Below are 18,997 nucleotides of genomic sequence, written 5' to 3' on the forward strand. Positions count from 1 at the left end.
TATATTTATATTATATACTCTTAATATGACCTACTTTCACGGTATGGGTATTCTATACATTTGTCCAAAATATATCAAATTTGAATTAAACAGTAACAAAGCAATTTGTAATACTTACCAAAATGTAACATAAAATTCTGGTGATATGTCCTCCCATACTTTAGATGGTAAAAGTGGAGTTATTGAAACTACGACAGGTTCCAAAGCTTCTTTCGATGCAACATTGTATCTCTCGATACTCTTTTCTAGTGAGTCACTTTTACTATCAGAACTTTTTCTCAGTGCTTCCGCTTTCGCTGCAATTTTCTGAGCCAATACTGGACGATGGAGAAAGAATGCCACATCTGCATCGACATGATAATCCCGTAACAGTTCCTAAAATAATTTATTAGTTTAATGTTTTAAAAACAAAGTGTAAAACAATAATACGAGTCATAGCAGAGGCAAGCTCAAAAACCTGTGTAAGATATACAAGATTATACACCAAGAGTACAGGATCTTTTAAAATAGTGATGTTCCAGATATCCGTATCCGCGGATATCCGCGGGAAAAATGAGATCCGTATCCATATCTGTCACTTTTCTAGCGGATCTTTTATTAATTTTCAAATTCATAACTTAGATTATGTGATTAAGTAGTATAATTTAAAAAAAAAAATCCCATTCAAAGTATTTTTTTCTTTCTTAAAATCAAATATTTTGCACCTTTAATACCAAACATATATTTTAGTAAGCTACCATACTGATAGTATAGAACTCAAAGATACTAAATCAACTATCTTATAAGATCACTATTACACGTGGAAAGAAATAACTTTATTTTTATAAATATAAGAAAAAGAAAAACAAATAACTTTTTTATTGAAACAACTTTTTCGGATTTTATCGCAGTTCCTGGAGCTGGTTGCTAAATAATTGTTTCTCGCAAACGAAAATAAAACCTACCAATTATAAAAGTAGTCATCAGATCTCGATCAAATTTAAACGGAGCTACAAGACTTTCGATTAAAACCAGAATCATCAAAATTATTTGTAAACAATAAAACTGCCACTGCCCTCTAGTGGATAACATAACTCAGTACGTTATACGATAGTTCAAACCGCAGTAGTTTTTAATAAAGTTAAAGAGAAAATAAGTGACGACAACGACGCGTACGCACCGTTACATAAATACGCGTCATCAATTAGCGATTACCATAGAGCAACACGGAGGGCCAGCCATGTACAGGTATTCCCCTCTGTCCAGGTATAAGTCCAAATGGTCCTACGCATACAATAAAACTAGTTGCAGCCGCACTGATCACTAGACTAAATCTAGTTGCGCGATTGAATCAACGTGCTTCAAAAAATGCCGAATTGTTCTGTTTTTTTGCTGCAAAAAAGAGATCTGCCACGTCAAATTTACTAAAAGATGTCGTTATCTTTCATATGTAAGTATTTTTTAATTACATTATTATTGTATAATCAGAGTAAGGTAATACTTTAAAACAACAAATAAACAAGATGGTCTTGTTGTAGTTGCCAGGATGTGGTTTTTTAAATATGCCGCGTTTTCCCAGTATCTACTTTCATTAGCCAGACTATAGTGTCATTTACTCAAATCACTTCAATACCTCTGACTTTCAAGTGCGGAACTGGCAAGATTAATAATGAAAACTATACCGGCATAAGCCTTCTTCCTTAATGAAAAAAGAAAACCCACGAAAATGTATTCGTCGTATTTATAGAAAACTAATCCATTTTAAAAACCAGTAATAGATACAACTATCACTGGTTTTTAAAATAATATAAACATTTAGTTTATTTTTGACATGATAATTATTGTCGTACATAATAAATAAAGTCTATCTTTATAATAACACCTTATCTTTGTATCACTTTAAAAACCCAATTTGTCCCTAACCGAGTACTTGAATTTATCGATAATGCGTATCGACAGTTGTTACAACCATGGCTGTAAGCAATTTGTCAGTGTAGTTGCGGCACGTCATTATGCTGTAATGACACAGAATGTATCTATGCGTGTGTGAAAAATGTAAGTGTGTATTTAATTTAGTATGTGTATTTCGTAGTGATAGACGATTATTTTTGTGTGGGAATTAGAGTGCGTGTCAGTGATTTCCCCCCGCAAAAAAATGACAGACAGTTTTGTATCGGCAAAAAACGCTATGGCGACTCCCCTCCGTGTTGCTCTTTGGCGATTACTCATTATATCTCGATCAAATTTAAATTAAACTACAAGACAAGCACCAGCCTTCGATTAAGACAAGAATTATTAAAATCGGTAAACCCAGATAAAAAATAGTTCAGTAAATACGTATTATAAGATAGATAGTGACGTCAACTATCGTTTTCAGATCACGCGCCGACACCGATTGCGCGAGTAAAAAAAGATCCGTATCCGCGGATCTTGACACTAAATATCCGTTTCCAGATCCGTATCTGCGGATATACATTTTTACGATCCCGCACATCACTATTTTAAAATATGGAACTCAAGAAACAAAATGGATTTTTTTTTATTTGTTTTATAGTACCGGGAAAGTTTTTATCACTTTACATACTTGTAGAGGAGGCAACCTGGCCGCATACTCATCAGGTGCATGTGAGGAAGCTAAAAAAGTCCCCAATTGAACTAATGCATCTTGACATTGATCTGCAAGGCGGCCAACTACTTTGAGCTGTGAACCTGGAGGCTCGCCTGTATTAGGACTATCTTCTGCATATTCTAGAAAAAATAAATATATTTTTTGACTACACTGCTTTTCATAATTAAATTTCAATTTTAAAAATTTAATACAACCATCAGTATTTTAATAATTAACATAAAAATCGATTCTTAAGGAGTAAACTCCAAAACGAAGCAGTTTTTGGCTTTTTGTCCATATGAAGATAATGATTAAAAAAAATTGTTTGATATAATAAAAAGATATTCTCATTGTATTAAAAAAATTAAAAACATATTTAGTTTGTCTCGATTTTACACTGTGGAACAACTCTGATATAAAATGTTAAGTTCCATTGGGGAGGATCCCCAGATCTATTTGGATCGAAAAACGACCAGATAAAAATTGTATTTAAACGTATCTGAATAAAGTATTTGAAATCCCTGTTTCAAAATCACAATAGTTTACAATAATTTCCCATCAATCATCGTTTTTTATTTGGATCTATTTGGAACTTTCAGCAGGGTAATGACGATCAATGTCAAACGACTAATGCTAAATGGAATAACTTAGGATAATTTCACAATAAGAATTTAGGAGACACGCGAAATTATGAAATTAAATAATCATTTACTGACTATTGGATGAACGAAGTTACAGATAGCAACTAGTAGCAGCTAACAAAAGTTCAGGTTTTACCAGATTTCAATTTATAGACAAAATCCAAAAAGTTACCTTTCCAAACACAACAATGCCTTTGCTGAGCGGATAATATGCAGAGAGAAATATCGAGATTATTGCCCACAACTGCTTCCTTCAACCTAGCGGATGATCGCCTGGTGTTACGAACTTGAGAAAAGTAGCCTGCCTAAAAAGAAAACAATTGAATTATTTGGATGTAATATATTAATAGCTTTTATTACTCATTTAAACTTTATCGGAGCCCGAAAAATACATAGAGTTGTAGTTTAAACAGGCAGTAATCATTAATTTCAATGGTACAGGTATACTAGTAGTACGACGCACTAGTCACGTGAAACGCCTATTTTAAAATATTTATCTACGCCCATGCTTTAAATTCGCTATAAAAGATCCTGAAATAGTTAGCTTATTGCCATTATAGTTAAAATAAGGTAGGGCACAGCAGGAATTTCCGGCCCAAAATACGGAGCAGCCCAACCTTACAGAAAATCACAGCTAAATAATCTGTTTTCAAGCAGTGTTGTGTTCCTGTTGGTGAGTAAGATGACTAGAGCTCCTGGGGGGAATTGGGGATAAGGTCGGTAACGCGCTTGCAATGCTTCTGATGTTGAAAATGTCTATAAGCTACGGTAATGGCTTACCATCAGGTGAGCCGTAAGTTTGTTTGCCGACCTTGTTGTATAAAAAAGAAGGTTATTGTTGTCGATTGTTTCTTTTGCTGTATTTCATAATAACACTCCTTCATTATTATTTTTTCGATCCCTTCTATGCAAGCTTTACTCAACAGACAGCCACATTCGTACTACTCGATGTATTGTATCTGTATGAATTTCAAAAAAAAAGAGCATGTGTATGAATTACAAAAAATAACCGGTCAAGTGCGAGTTGAACTCGCGCACCGAGTTTTATTAACAAAATTATTTAAAGTGTTTTATTATATAATGTAACTAAAAAATTATGCTTTTCGCAATTCTTCCTTTATCAGTGCTTGAAGACGTTGTTTCGTACCAAATTTCAAGATTCTGAGTTCACGGGAGTACCCTGTAAGCTTTGGTTCCCTTGGAAGTGTCGAAAATTTACACCATAAACGGCTGTATCTTTTGATTGCGTTGGCTTAGAAGTTTAATTTTTTCACAGCTCCACAGGACAGTAGACCTGAGTATTCGATATAAATTTCAGCTTGATACCTCCACGCATTCCTGAGAAAAAGGGCTCTTGACAGACAGATGGAAAACACAGTGATCCTATAAGGGTTCCGTCTTTTTCTTTTGAGGTAGGGAACGCTAAAAAGAACAATGTCATTCATGCGCGTTTCACTACCATAACACTTGAATAACACTGAACCATATTCAAGTGAATCTATATAAGTCGCCGCGGATGCTAATTGGACTTCAATAGACAGACAATCTTAGATTAAAATTATAAAATTATGTTTTTAATTTATTATATTAAGATTTTATGTTAAATGTTTTTAATTAATGAACGATATCTTAGTGAATTGATTATCTGTTTTGTAACTTCTTGAAGTAAGTACCTGTTAAGTTACTATTTATTTTTATGTAATGCTTTCGCTGTTTAAATTGCTGGTTAACGTTAAATTATTATTGTAATTTTAGAAATCAATTCTATGCATTTCTACTTTGATTTATTTGTTTAACAATTTAATTTAATATTGCAACGATCCTAATGCGTGTACTCTCTCGACCAATAGGAATGCAGTTCATTAATACTTAGTTTATTTGTAGATAGTAATGGATGATATTAGATTACTAGGACTATCTGTTTTAATGTTAAAATTAAGCTAACTGTTTTAGAATCTTTTATAGAAGCTTCATTATGGGTGTAGATGAAGTCTTTGTATTATATAATTAGGCACTAAAACACTCATGTGATACTATTATTACACTCTGCTGTGCCTCGTGTGATATACGTTATATGCATAAATAACTATTACCTCTCCCTTTAACAGTTCTCCCCCAGCCATAGCGTCTAACTGCTCTGGTGTCATTTCTTCAGCAGCTTCTATACCAGCCATCTTCTGCACTATTTCTTTAAGGATCAGCAAATCATGACTGTATAAAAAATAATTTGTTATACATTAACAATGAAACATTAATAAAAAGTTAAAATTTTTATCAATTGCTTACCAATTAACTTAAAATTATTATTTAATATATAAATATTTAATAGTGATCATCGGTCAATCTCGTAACGTTAAACTAATGCAAGCAAACCTATTTACGATTCAGCCTGTAACATACCAATGTGGTGATGGATAGTTGGATACATTCTCTACTATGCGTAACGATCGCTATCAAGTATTTATGATAACGAACGGGAACGACTGCCTAACGTGCTCTTCAAAGCATGGTGGGCAGATCCACAACAGATACCCAAACCAGAAGGAAATATTAACAAATATAAATATCCATCCCGAGCAGGTATCGAACCCGCAAGCCGCCGTTTGGTAGGTACGTATATAGCACATACCACTACACCAGAGCAGTTGTTAGCAAGCCTATTTTAAAAAAATATAACTAGTAATATGTAATGTACTAAAAAAAAATCTTCTCTGTACAATTCTAAATGATTTTTAGTTATATTTCTATTATTATATTAATTTTGGCACTGTAACAAAACACTAATCAATACAATCAAAACCAAAATTACAATATAATACATATTTCTAAATTCAATATTTCAAAATTGTGTTTCAATGACAATGGAAGCACAACATTGATATTATTAATTACTAACTGTGCCCGCGACTTCGTCCACATGGAATTAAAAAAAAAATTATTGTTCAGTTTACGCAGTTACAAAATAAATAAATTTATAAAATATAAGTAGCCTAACTCTTCCTTATTACATCAGCTATCTGCTAGGGAGTGAAAATTAGTGCAGTCGTTTCAGAGATTAGCCAGAACAAACAGACAGAGAGACAAAAATTTAAAAAAATGTTATTAATGGGTTATGTACCGTATCATATGCATTTAGTAAAAAGCGGTTATTTTAATATTACAAACAAACACTTCAATTTTATTTATTTGTATAGATAGGTATTATAATACTATTTTACATATATATAATTATATATATGTGTGTATGTATATATATGTATAACTAGCTGTTGTCCGCGACGTCGTATCCGTGAACGCTATATAGCACAAAAATATCTATGATTATACCTTTTAAAATAACATTTATCTAACCGTTTCTTCTTTACATTTCATATCTACAGAAAGTGCAGTAACAGAGGGAGACCGTCTTTTGTAAAATTGACCTTCGAAAAGTGCTTACTTTCAGCCTGCTTTGAATAAATGACTTTATGGTGATTCTGCTGAATTAAGTCATAAGTTGTGACTGAATAAGATGAAGAAAATAATATAAATGGCTAAAAAAAAACAGTAAATGGCGCTGCTTAAAAATTGTCTTGATACTACTTTATATTCATTTAAGTATGTTTATCGGCCTAAGTTACTTATATTTCGTGATTTTTATATTGTGAAGCTAGCTTAAAGCATGGTTATTAAAATAATAACAACAACATTCAAATATGCGTCGTTAGATTACACGTTGTTACAGAATGTGTTGAAGAAATAAAGGTTCACTGCTCGTTCCCCGTAGGTAATAGCGTGATAATACGTAGCCTATATGTTGATCCGACTTCTTAATAATATTCGTGCCAACTTTGAAGAAAATCTATGCAGTTCTTTTTGAGTTTATCCCAGACATACATACAGACAAACAGAAAAACATACAAACAGACAAAAATTCTAAAAACTATATTTTTGGCTTCGTTTTCGATTGTAGATCACACCTCAGGTATTCTTTTAAAAAAATATTCCATGTATGTAAGGTTTTGACTTTCCTACCATTTTATTATATGTATCTTATAATATAAAAATGAGTCGCTGAATGTGTTGCTAAGCGCAAAACTCGAGAACGGTTGGACCGATTTCGCTAATTCTTTTTTTAAAATATTCCTTGAAGTACGAGGATGGTTCTTACGGAGAGAAAAATTCAAAAAAAAAAATTTTTTAAATTTCCTGAAAAAGTCTAAAAACAACACTTTTCTATACTCCCATACAAAAGATTTGTGATAATACATAAAAGTCAATTTGAACTTTAATACCATACGATAAAGTTTGTGTTAGGCGATACGAAGTTCGCCGGGTCAGCTAGTATATATATAGATACGTAGTGATAAGGATCTCACCTCTGCTGCGCTTTCAGCCTATTCGCTACGAACTGCAGCAGCGCTGTAAGCTCGATGTTGTGCTTCTTAAAGGCGGCGGCGGCGAAGGCTGCAAGCGCTTGAAGCGCTGGCGGGTGGGCGGCGCCGGGCGAGCCGCGACGAGACGCTAACGCCTCTACTAGGCAATAGCCAAGCACGTCCAGCGATAGTGATGTTAGGTACTTCAGAGACTCAACTACTGGACCGATCAGGTTGTCGTACGTCTGGATCTGATTTGGGTAGAGAGGACATTTAACGATAACATTTTAAGGCGTCGTGACAAAAATGCATACTTACAAATGCACACCCTATTATTATTAATGACGACGCTTTAGTGCATTGGTCACAGCACTGGATTGCGGCTGTTGCGCTGGCGGTTACGGGTTCGATCCCCGTACATGGAGGATACATTTGTATTGGCCATACAGTTTACTGTGGGCTGGGCGTTTGTGTTTGTGTATTGTGTGTTTCCAGACCCCAGACATAGGAGTAAAACCTAGTGGCTGTTGAGTGTGAAATATTTCATATTATTTAATAAATATGGCACTCTTATAATTTTGATAATTTTTGTTTTTAATTGTTTTGAATTGTAAATTGAAATTTTTAATAAGAAACAGGCCACATGTCCACCCATTATCTCTTTAATTCCATTAATAACTTACATAAGATACTTGAATAGTACCTGCAGTAGCATGTAATCGAACAAAAATGTAGAGGCTGCATGAGAAAGTTTCCCAATGAGCCGACCCTGAGGCTTAATATTTTCCTTAGACACTCGTTTCATAATGTGTTTGATGCGTTGCAATGAGTTTCCACGTACACGCATCAAAGATGGTATCTTGTCACCAGATTCATTCTTCCAGCGAGCATATAAACAATATCTGTACAAAAAAAAAAAAAATAAGCATAAGTATTATCTCTATATAAATAATTAATATTTTTAATCATTCCTGTTTCTAGAAAAATGTTCTTATGTATGGCTTTAATGAAAAAAAAAAATTATAGGCTTTAAAACATCACACTAAGGAGGTAAGGAAAGTAAAGTGTGCAAATCATTGTCTAATATTTGATTAGATAATGATTTGTGCACTGTATGAAGTATTTACTTGTATATGCATTTTAAGTTTAGTTCTATACATGCACTATAATTTTTATACAATAGTAGCTGACCCCGCAAATGTTGTTTTGCCATATATGTTATTAACTTCTTCAACCCCCCCCCCCCCCCCCGTTATAACTTAGGAGGATGAAAAATAGATGTTGTTCGATTCTCAGACCTACCCAATATGCACACAAAATTTCATAAGAATCGGTCAAGCCGTTTGGGAGGAGTTTAACTACAAACACCGCAACACAAGAATTTTATATATTAGATAATTACCTGCATTGGTATGGATATAACTTGAGCAATGTGTAGACCTCCTCAGCCATACAACAATTACCTTCCATTAAGGTTAGTGCCGGCAGTATGGCTGTGTCCAGCACAGTTAATGCCTCATGATGTAGTGGATCATCTTCTAATGATTTTGCAGTCCTTAGAATACGAATTATCTAAAAAGAATAGAATTATATAATATTTCAAATAACATTACGAATTTAATAACGATTAATTAGCATAAACCTTGATATTTCACTTACTTTGTACATTAATATAGGATCATAATGAAGGGAAGGGCCCAGTAATACAAGTGCTGGTATAACTGTTTCTTTCATATCTTCAAAAGTTTTGCAAGCTGCTGGAGCCAAATTTGATTTTAGAGGTGGAATCGGTTTGCCTATTATCTTTGGTGCAATGCGACAATGCCTGTAAAAAATTATTTAATTAATTCACTATTAATTTTAAAGTATATAGCTACTTTACTGCACTAAAAAAGAATATTAAATGTATGGTTGGTGGCAAAGGTGGACTTATCCCTAGAAGAAATCTCTCATATAGCAGGGTAGATAGTGCAGAAATTAGTCTGAAAATAGCTATTTAACTGTAACATATTACTTATGTACAAATATGTATACATACACTTACATACATAGATATTATAATAACATAAATTTATATGGTTTTTCTTACTTTCTGTAAAGTGGTTCCACTAAAGCATGTAACATATTACACAATGCAACAGCTGGGCGTTGAGCAACGCTTGTAGTTGGCAGTCGAGCTGATAGAGCAGCAAATTCTTTCCAGGCTGTTACATTTAAAAGTGCCTCACAAAGCACTAGTTTTTGATTATTCCAGTATTCCTAAAATATAAATAATTCAATGGTATTTTAAATTGACTTTTTAACTCTACTTATTACTGTATTTATATTTTACACAATCTCACCTGTGGGTCAGTTTTTTCTTCAATAAATTCGGCTGGAGCATTACTTTGAGGTCCTTTAGTAGAAACAATACTGAGTTTTCTAATATAATCTTGAATGGCTTTTAATTCTTTTTCAGCTTCTTTGGCCATAATAGAGTCATCTGGACGTAACTAGATTAAAAAAAGAATTATTGATACTTTACATATATATATATATTCACGCATAATGGACCACCTTTGCATCTAAATGCGGAAAATCGAGCCAAATACAAATACATATATATATATCAAGAACTAAATTATTTAATATATCTTACATTCATCAAATAATTTTATAATAAAATCAATCTTCTACTGAAATATAAACATTCATAATATTATTAATTGTATTATAATATTATTAATTTACTACATCCAATATAGGTATAAATAATTTCATAACACAAAGTGTTACTTATTACCATGTAACAATTAAAACAAATAAAATTTTCAAAATCAACATACCCAAGGGTAAATGTCATCTAATGATATAACATGATGTTGTAAAAGTAAAGCTATCACAGTCATCAATGCAGGTGGTTCTTTATAATTCTCTAAGACTTCCATGTTACCTAGCTTAAAACCTAAAACTTCAGAAATCACTTGCGGATCCCCCATGTAATTCTTAATGAGAGAAATGAATAATTTATCTAAATTTGGTCTTGCCTCAAAAGATTCTAAGATAATATCAAGGACTCTATTTGGATCCAAGTTAAAACAACCTGAAAATAAAATATAGTGAACATTTAGAAATAAATAGGAAATAGATTTAAAACTTAGACAAATATTATATCTTATATGGCAAAACTAATACAACAATGCCAACCAACTACCAAACAAACAAGCATAATTATTGCAAACGGACAAGAACAAGTATTGTAAAATACTACTAAAATTAAAAATTTAATCTAATTAATCTAATATTTATTTTTATAGTATGTCTACACAATGTAATAATAAAAATTATAAATATATCAATAGAATTAAAGAGTCAAAGCTCACCTATAAGAGACTGAATAATTTCAAGTATACTTTTCCAATCTGTATCTTCAGCAATTTCTTGATTTAATTCCACAATTAATTTTGAATATCCCTCACTTTCTTCACGGAATAAATTAAACTTACGTTGTTTATAACTAAAATTAAAATATGCATGATTGTTTCATTTGGTAAATGAACTTTGATAGTTCATGTAATAAAATAAAGGTACTTACTACAACTTTGTTTTTATTTTAATAAATTTTGTATAAAAGTTTTTATTTTTCAAGGTGCCAACATCTTGTAAGGTGTCAATTTCTAGTCGTTCCTTTAGTAATTTGTCAGATAAAAATGCTTCTAATTCTCTTACCAAGTAACAAAAATTATTTCGCTCTTCACAGTGAATATCCAAAGATGTTTCTGAATCAAGTATACATACTACATCTAATAATATGGATGGTATATCTGGATGTAACAGCTGTCAAAATAATATAGTTTTTAATGGTAATAAAAATATACTAACAAAATGTTTAATGTAGAATACATACCGATATATCTTTTAATACAGAAATAACTGAGTCCTTTTTCAAAAAGCCACGGAGACCACAAGAAAATAAATCATAAATGTTTTGAGATAATCCAGATAGCTTTCCAGATTTAGAAAACAAGGGAGTTTTTCCTTCATCTTTGATGTATTGTGTCACTGATTTAACACTGCAATTAAAAAACAGTTTCATTTTGTAAATATCTGAAGCCTGATTTCCTGATACATCTATTTTTGTTATAATGTTCTCGATACTACAAGTTTTCAAATCAATTTTTAGCTCATCAACTGATAGGACATGTATACATCAGCAAGTTGTAAGTATTCTATAAGTCCGACTTTAAAATACGTATTATTATAGAAAAGCATACAGTGTTTTTAATGATAATATTATAATTAACGGTTTAATAAAGGTTACATTCAAATCAACATGTGGTAAAAAGGAAAAACAGACAATTAGTATATAGTTACAAAACTTACAATTGTTCTCGTCCAGACTTTTCCCAAGTCTTACAATAATCAGATATAAATTTTGTTGATGTACCCATTTTAGAAGATGGGCTATATGATTTATTATTCACAACAATCTATTGACCATTTGAAGGATAACATAGGTACGCCGCAGCCATGTCCGATTCCTAAAAAACAGCACAGATAAGAGATAAATACCTAGTGCTTAATACCAACTTAATAGTTTAAAGTTTAAATTTTTTTTACAGTTTTTTAAAATCATTAATGTATAATAATAATTAATATTAATAAAATACTATATATATATAGTATTTTATTAATATTAATGTAAAGGTAAGGGCCTAGAAAACTCAAAATGTGTTCGTTGATTTCGTTGCAAAGTATTTCTATGCCCTGTATTTCGTTGTATTCACTATTACAGTACAGATATAGGTACATTTTATATTATTCGAAAATTTTAAATTGATACTTTGGCTTTAAAATGTCAATTAAAAAAAAATACGTATCGTAATTGTACGTGTAACAAATGTTGGATTTATCACATTTGCGAATGCGATATTCGACCCAAGACAGGTTGAATGACCATTTCGGTGTATAATGATGGATTTTTTTTTATTTATTACTTCTTGCATAAATATATTCAAACACTTTTACGTAGTTAAAAAAAAGGGAAAAAACAGCAATACAGAAATAAAATTAGGCTATTATGTACAATATAGGTAGATTTTTTATCGGAGGTTAAATTTTTGTTATTTCTGACTTTATCTTAATTCCGGTGCTGCGGTAAGTGTACTCATGCTCCGTACTGCGACTATCACGCGTTATTTTCGAACAAATTTACGTAAAAACGATCTTTACTGCAAGATCAAAATACGATACGAACTGACCTTTAACGACTGACAAATCGACACTTTTAAACAAAATAACGCGTCAGACATAATATTCTAATAAAATTAGTAACATTGCGTGCTAGAATATGGGTTTAGAAATTCGAAAAATACCCAAAACCGAATCGGAGCACCCCACTGTCCATGTGGTCTTGGTCTGCCCTACCCCTAGAGTGTTTTTTTAAGCCACGGAGGCGCGAAGGCTGTGTACATAATAACCAGTAACAATTTATTGCAAATATTTGCAAATTTAGAAGAGCCGCGAGTGAGTCATCGGCACTTCAAGAAAATATTTCTCATGGAAAGCCTCAAAAAGAAGGAAAATATTTCTCATGGGAACCACAGAAAGAGCCAGAAGATCTAATTGGTATGGATGATATCTAGTCCTGTGGCGAAGGATGCGATTTTAAAAAACGTGACAATGGTTCCATACCGAAGAATTTTTCAAAACACTCCCCATTATACAGTCGGTAAAAAACATACAGAGAGACAACGTCTAGGGTCGAGTTATCAGAATGTAGCCACCCCATCTCTTCCCGTGGGTGTCGTAAGAGGCGACTAAGGGATAACAAGTAAGCATTTTTTTTAAGTTCCGCTACCAGCTTGGAACTTAAAAAAAATGCTTACATTAAATTAAAATAATTTTTTATTGACTATAAGTTACTTCCACACTTCCTCCTAGAAATTGAGCTAGTCAAACAATTCAAATTAAATATGCACTTTTCTTGCCTTTTTTTTCGGCAAAGATGATTTATTAAATCATCTAATAGTTGAAGACGATTTCAGTTTTTCTAAAATTTCTGTCTCTATAGACAATAGTGACAAGTCTGATAGCTGTTCCTGTCTCATCGAAGTCCTTAGGTAATTTTTCATTAGTTTTAGTTTCGAAAAAACTTCTTTCAGCGATTGCGATTGTAACTGGAAGGGTCAAGAATAGGTAGCATGCTGTTTTACCTCCGGAAAACTGGATGCAAGGCTATTGAATTTAATCAGCAATAGATGGAACTTCTTTGTAACTAATTATTATAAGATAGGGATGCATTAATATACTGCTGTGAGTTTTCATGGTCAAATAAACATTGCGTAAAATTGCTTCTAACGGAAACACCATTAACCCATGCAGAGGAGTACGATTTGCTTCGACGATCTGTTAATAACCAACAGAAGTATGGGTTGTTTAAAATATTAGAATAACAGAGCCATTGTCTTGGAATTTTTATGACAGCATTATTTGAATATGAATAATGATATGCCGAAAAACATCGTTTTGTTTCTGAATTTTTTGGAAACGGCCCTTGAGGTTTAAATGAACCCAATTTAAAAATAATTTTTTGTTCGCATTCAGTTGGACTGTTACCAAAATATCCTGTATCTGACGAAATTATATTATGAAATTCTTCAGACTTATTAGAATCATCGATTTGGATTTCTTTATTTCACCCAGATAGGATAGACACCTAATGAACAATGTGCTTCAAAAGAATCTAAAAATATAATTGAATAAAATTAATGCAGTGAAGATTACTTTTAATTATTCGAAACTAGAGGACTATAAATTATGTTTAGATAATAAATTAATAATATATATGTTAAATAACGTGTGGCGACTATCTATCGTGCGAAATACGAACGACTACGAAGTACGTAATTAGAGAAAGCTGACGTATGCTACATCGCGCTATCAGAATTTTCAAAGTTATTGAGTATATATACAACCCGACAGCAATTAAGTTGATTACTAGGATGTTGCCAACTTTTGGGCGGAAGCTTAACTCGGGAAAAAAGAGATTGCTTTTTTTACTTTTGTCATTTTTGAAGTGAACTTGATAACCCAGCTGAACACTTTGATTTTATTATAAATAGATATGAAAGTAATTTAAATATTATGAGATGTCTTGCAGGTGTATGGTGGGGTGCCCATCCTTTTTAGTTAAAATTGATATATAATGCTTTAATACGTAGCGTATTAGAATATGACACCTTCTTTCGAGAACCTGGGTCTATGTCGGAATTTAAAGCATTGGACAAAATTCAAAGTAAATGTCTTAGGATCATCTGTGGGTCCATGAAAACTAGCCCTATTAATGCTTTACAGGTTGAATGCTGTGACCCTTCGCTGCCTTCAACTGACTGATCATCCAATTATTACAAAGCTTCAACAACTTGCTTACTTTGTTTCTAATAGTTCCTATTGGACAAATAAACCAAGCCCATGTTTAGTTACAAGTTTTTTTTTTATTAAATTTAAATCTCTTTCCGCTCCAGTTCAAAGCTCTTGTAATTTACCGATTTTCTCTTGTTCATACAATGCCCTTACTTCTATTTCTAATGTTGTAAACTTTGACATAGAAAAAACAAATTCTTTTAGGGCTGATAAAAAATTTAAAAGAATAATTGAAACACGATTTAGCGATTATCATTATATTTTCACACATGCGTCAAAACACTTTGCCAATAGTAACGTCGGAGTAGGAGTTTTTCACTTTCAATATAATATTGTTCAAAAAATTTAACTCCCTCCTGAATGTACAGTATTCTCTAGGGAATGCTAGGTATTTTTAAAGCTTTAGAATAATTCAGGTTAGCTGAACTTAAAAAATTCATAGTTTTCACAGATTCATTAAGTTCTATTCAAGCTCTTGTCAAGAATATTTTTAAAATTAAACAACAGCATGCTTATATATTTGGTATTAGACTATTATTAACTGAGTGCACTGAGAAAGGTCTCTTAATAACGCTTGCTTGGATCCCTAGCCATTGTGGAATAGATGTTAGAGCAGATACTCTAGCTAGAGAAGCTACAATAAGTGGTGACCTTTTTCCATATAAAATTTCCTACTTAGATTTATTAACTTTGCATAGGTAGACATTTAATATATTGTATATGTTTTTTATTTATTTTTTATTTTCCTTTTCATCATAAAATACATTATTTTGTTTCTTCCTATCCTGTTCTGAATCCTGTCATAAATTCCTCTTGTCCGTTATCCACAATTTTTTACCATTTTCCTTAATTCCTGCTCGTCATTGGCAATGCACTAAGTGCAGACCAAAGATTAATATAAGCATACAGGAAGTGCAGACCATATAGAAACAAATTTTGACATTGACGTAATATTTTAGACTTCTGTTTGACTTCTGTAATCGGTTCTGGCTGATCGGAAATCGGAATCGCGTTTTTATTTTTCAAATTTATTTTCGTATTGAATTTAACGTGGTTTTTCTTTTGCTGTATAAAAATGCCTTCTTATGAGTTAGCGCTAATGCTACGGGCAATGCCAAAAGGAGAACTAAAGAAAACCTTAACTCGAATATCACATGCTATTTTCAATCGAGGTGGAATTATTAGAAATATCGAAAATTTAGGATTTAGAGAAATGCCATACAAAACAAGTTCACATGGCCTAGTACACAGAGAAGCAAATTATTTTGTATTTAAAATAGACACTGCGACAGAGGCAGTAGCTGACTTAAAAGAAGAAAATAGTAGAGATGTTGACATAATAAGACAACGAGTGTTCAAGATGCAAGCAGACAAGCAGCAATCATCGTGTACGTTACCAGAAGAATTGCTTCCTCCAGCATACAGAGAAGAGGTTCAGAAGATGATTGAAGTTGGAAAGACACAAGTAAATCGCTTCACATATAAATTTAAGTATAACTCTGGTCTTGATTATTATCCTTTCCAGAAGTAAATGTCTTTTTTTACTTAGTTGTACATATAGTCTAATAAATGGATCTAGCTATATTTGTCTTTCACTTTGTATCAAAAAACTTATTAACACGTTGAACGCCAGACCAAAAACCATGTTTAATCCAGTGGGCCGCGACGGACACCATGTGACTGCCATTATATTGGGTCCAAGAGGCCGTGTCGGACACCATGTGTCCGCATGCCCTCGATCACTTCAGAAGCCTCTAGGGAGCCGACAGACAGTGTTTCGACTGTTTTTATTAAGGCAAGTGACCCGCGCCGCCTCACAGTGCAATAAGGCCACATAGCAAAAAAAAAAAATCGAAAACACTTTGAATTTATAGGCTTTTTAACAAATTGTTTCCAAAAATGTTATAGCTGGTGTCTGCCACTTGAGATCTTGGAAAATAATGGGTAAATAACTGTTTCCGTCAGTCGCCCATTATTTTTGAGGTTTTCGCTGACAATATTTGCAGAAAAACACCTTAACAATTTTTTGACGATTCTCGATTTATTGGTGTGGCCCCAGGCGAAAGTATGCTGTCGGACATACGGTGTCCGTCATGGCGTCCAACGTGTTAATAAATAAAGATAATATAAAACTTTGTAAATTTATAAAACTTTTGACCGCTCATGTCATAGTTATGTGATACACATTTCCGTATCTGTTTGTTCTATTTTTGTCTATATTTACTGTATGGTATACTAAAACCATTATTGGACTTTTTTGGTGTTTATTTTGCGCGCCTCACATAATTATGATTATGGGGATGGGATATAAATTTGATCTAATACGTAATCAAAACTTATTAGTTATTTTATAGATACTGAGAAATAAGTGTAAATTAATGTGATGTTAAGAATTAGTAACTAGTCAGCAAAAAGAAAATAATTGCAATTTATAAATTTATTCTAGGCTGTTTTATAAGAAAAGAAAAAAGTAAGTAGTCGATTAAGAGATTATTGTGATGTAACAAATTAAATTTAGTAAGTTTAAACAATTATAACATGAAGAATTAGAACTGGTATAAACATCCTGTATCTGTCAGCCCAACTACAACCACTCCGTCTGACTAAGAAGAAGAAGAATAAACTTTTACTTGTTAGCTTAAAGAACGATTGTGATATGAAAGAAGTGATTAGGATGGTTAATTTAGGGCTGATTTAAAATTAAAATAAAAAGTGTGTCTGTCAGCTTTGATGCACAACTGGAGTCACTCCTTCAGATCAACTGTCTAAATAACAATGGCTTGCTAGTCTAAAAAAAAGATTAATAACCATATCAAATGGTAAATAAACGAATCAAATAACGCCATCTATCTACTTCTAGTGGCCTTATTAGAAAACGTAAATTTTTAATCTTTAGTATTCAGTAGATTTTATTTTTCATATTTTTTTTTTGTACTGGTTGCCTTATATGAAAATCGATTCTTAAGGAGCAAACTCTAAAAAGCTTTTTGACTATTTTTAATCAATACAACGATTACGTTTTAGCCTGTACTATAGTAGTAGGAGAAGGATCAAAGCTTAATCCATCTTGATACTCCAATGCGGGCGGATATATTCCCTGCAATGAGTAACGATTGCTATCAGGTGTACATGATAACAACCCCACAAGGACTATATAATATATTTTATCCTACAAATAAGTCACAAATATACTTTAACGACAGAAGGTAGAATATACTATTAGGACCTTTTTCTCCTCAATTAATAAATTACTACTACTTTCGAATGAAAATAACTCCACCGACACGGCACACGGCGGCGCCCAAATACGCTATTAACGATTGCTTCTTATTTATTGTAGATATTATTTTATCAATTTGTAGCCGCGCGCTAAGGACACGGCAATTGATATTTAGTCAAGCGCTTAAAAGGTTAACCAACTTCTTTTATGTCACTATTTATTTTACCCAGGTAGCATATCTCAAAAACTACCGAACCGATTTTAATAAAACCAAAACTGCTGACCGAACCGAAGTTGGAAAATACCAAAAGGGTCATCTTTACTTTAGATTTTCCAGGAAATTTGTGGACAAATAAACAAACATACAAACACTTACAAAGCTGTTATGGTATAGGTATTTGTACCTACATATAAATAAAAATTATGCCTGTCTGTGGTTTCACAATAACTGTGTTTTATCAACTGCATGTAGCTGCATTTACACGATCCTAAAACAAACAAACGATTCAAAAAATGATGTTTGTCTGTCTTTCTGTTCGTCCGGGTTAATCTGCAGAACGGCAGGCGGAAAAACCGTGTTTACCGCGCGAGTAGGTACCTTATTGCTACGCGGTTACGGCAGCAAAAGAATATAACCACCCCCTCTCTTCCCCTGGGTGTCGTAAGAGCCGACTGATGGCGGGATAACCATCCAACTGCTGGCTTTCAAATACACAGGCCGAAGACGGGCAACAGCGTCTTCGTTACGACAAAGCCAGGCCTGTGTGTCCAGCGTTGTGATATGGGCAAC

The 18,997-nt window shown here is 32.7% G+C and overlaps 2 protein-coding genes across 2 annotated transcripts in view; one reads left to right on the forward strand and one right to left on the reverse strand.

Annotated features, from left to right (window-relative positions):
* The window catches only part of LOC123670371 (THO complex subunit 2), a 30,898-nt gene extending 18,776 nt beyond the window's left edge, over window positions 1-12,122 (reverse strand). Inside the window, exons 1-15 of the mRNA XM_045603868.1 lie at window positions 11,946-12,122; window positions 11,470-11,635; window positions 11,158-11,399; window positions 10,946-11,079; window positions 10,409-10,665; window positions 9,926-10,075; window positions 9,673-9,842; window positions 9,243-9,408; window positions 8,986-9,155; window positions 8,287-8,485; window positions 7,587-7,834; window positions 5,322-5,439; window positions 3,401-3,533; window positions 2,564-2,727; window positions 119-375 (exon numbers count right to left, since the gene is read on the reverse strand). Of these exons, the coding sequence (XP_045459824.1) occupies window positions 119-375; window positions 2,564-2,727; window positions 3,401-3,533; window positions 5,322-5,439; window positions 7,587-7,834; window positions 8,287-8,485; window positions 8,986-9,155; window positions 9,243-9,408; window positions 9,673-9,842; window positions 9,926-10,075; window positions 10,409-10,665; window positions 10,946-11,079; window positions 11,158-11,399; window positions 11,470-11,635; window positions 11,946-12,013 (2,642 nt within the window). The 5' untranslated portion in view covers window positions 12,014-12,122. The remainder of the gene's footprint in view (window positions 1-118; window positions 376-2,563; window positions 2,728-3,400; window positions 3,534-5,321; window positions 5,440-7,586; window positions 7,835-8,286; window positions 8,486-8,985; window positions 9,156-9,242; window positions 9,409-9,672; window positions 9,843-9,925; window positions 10,076-10,408; window positions 10,666-10,945; window positions 11,080-11,157; window positions 11,400-11,469; window positions 11,636-11,945) is intronic.
* Window positions 12,123-15,910: 3,788 nt separating this feature from the next.
* Window positions 15,911-16,569, forward strand: LOC123670156 (probable 28S ribosomal protein S6, mitochondrial). The gene has a single exon (XM_045603665.1). It carries the CDS (start codon window positions 16,063-16,065, stop codon window positions 16,516-16,518), a length of 456 nt encoding a protein of 151 aa, XP_045459621.1. The 5' UTR covers window positions 15,911-16,062; the 3' UTR covers window positions 16,519-16,569.
* Window positions 16,570-18,997: the final 2,428 nt, after the last annotated feature.

The sequence above is a fragment of the Melitaea cinxia genome, chromosome 4 (assembly GCF_905220565.1).
Source record: "Melitaea cinxia chromosome 4, ilMelCinx1.1, whole genome shotgun sequence".
Lineage (NCBI taxonomy): Eukaryota > Metazoa > Arthropoda > Insecta > Lepidoptera > Nymphalidae > Melitaea > Melitaea cinxia.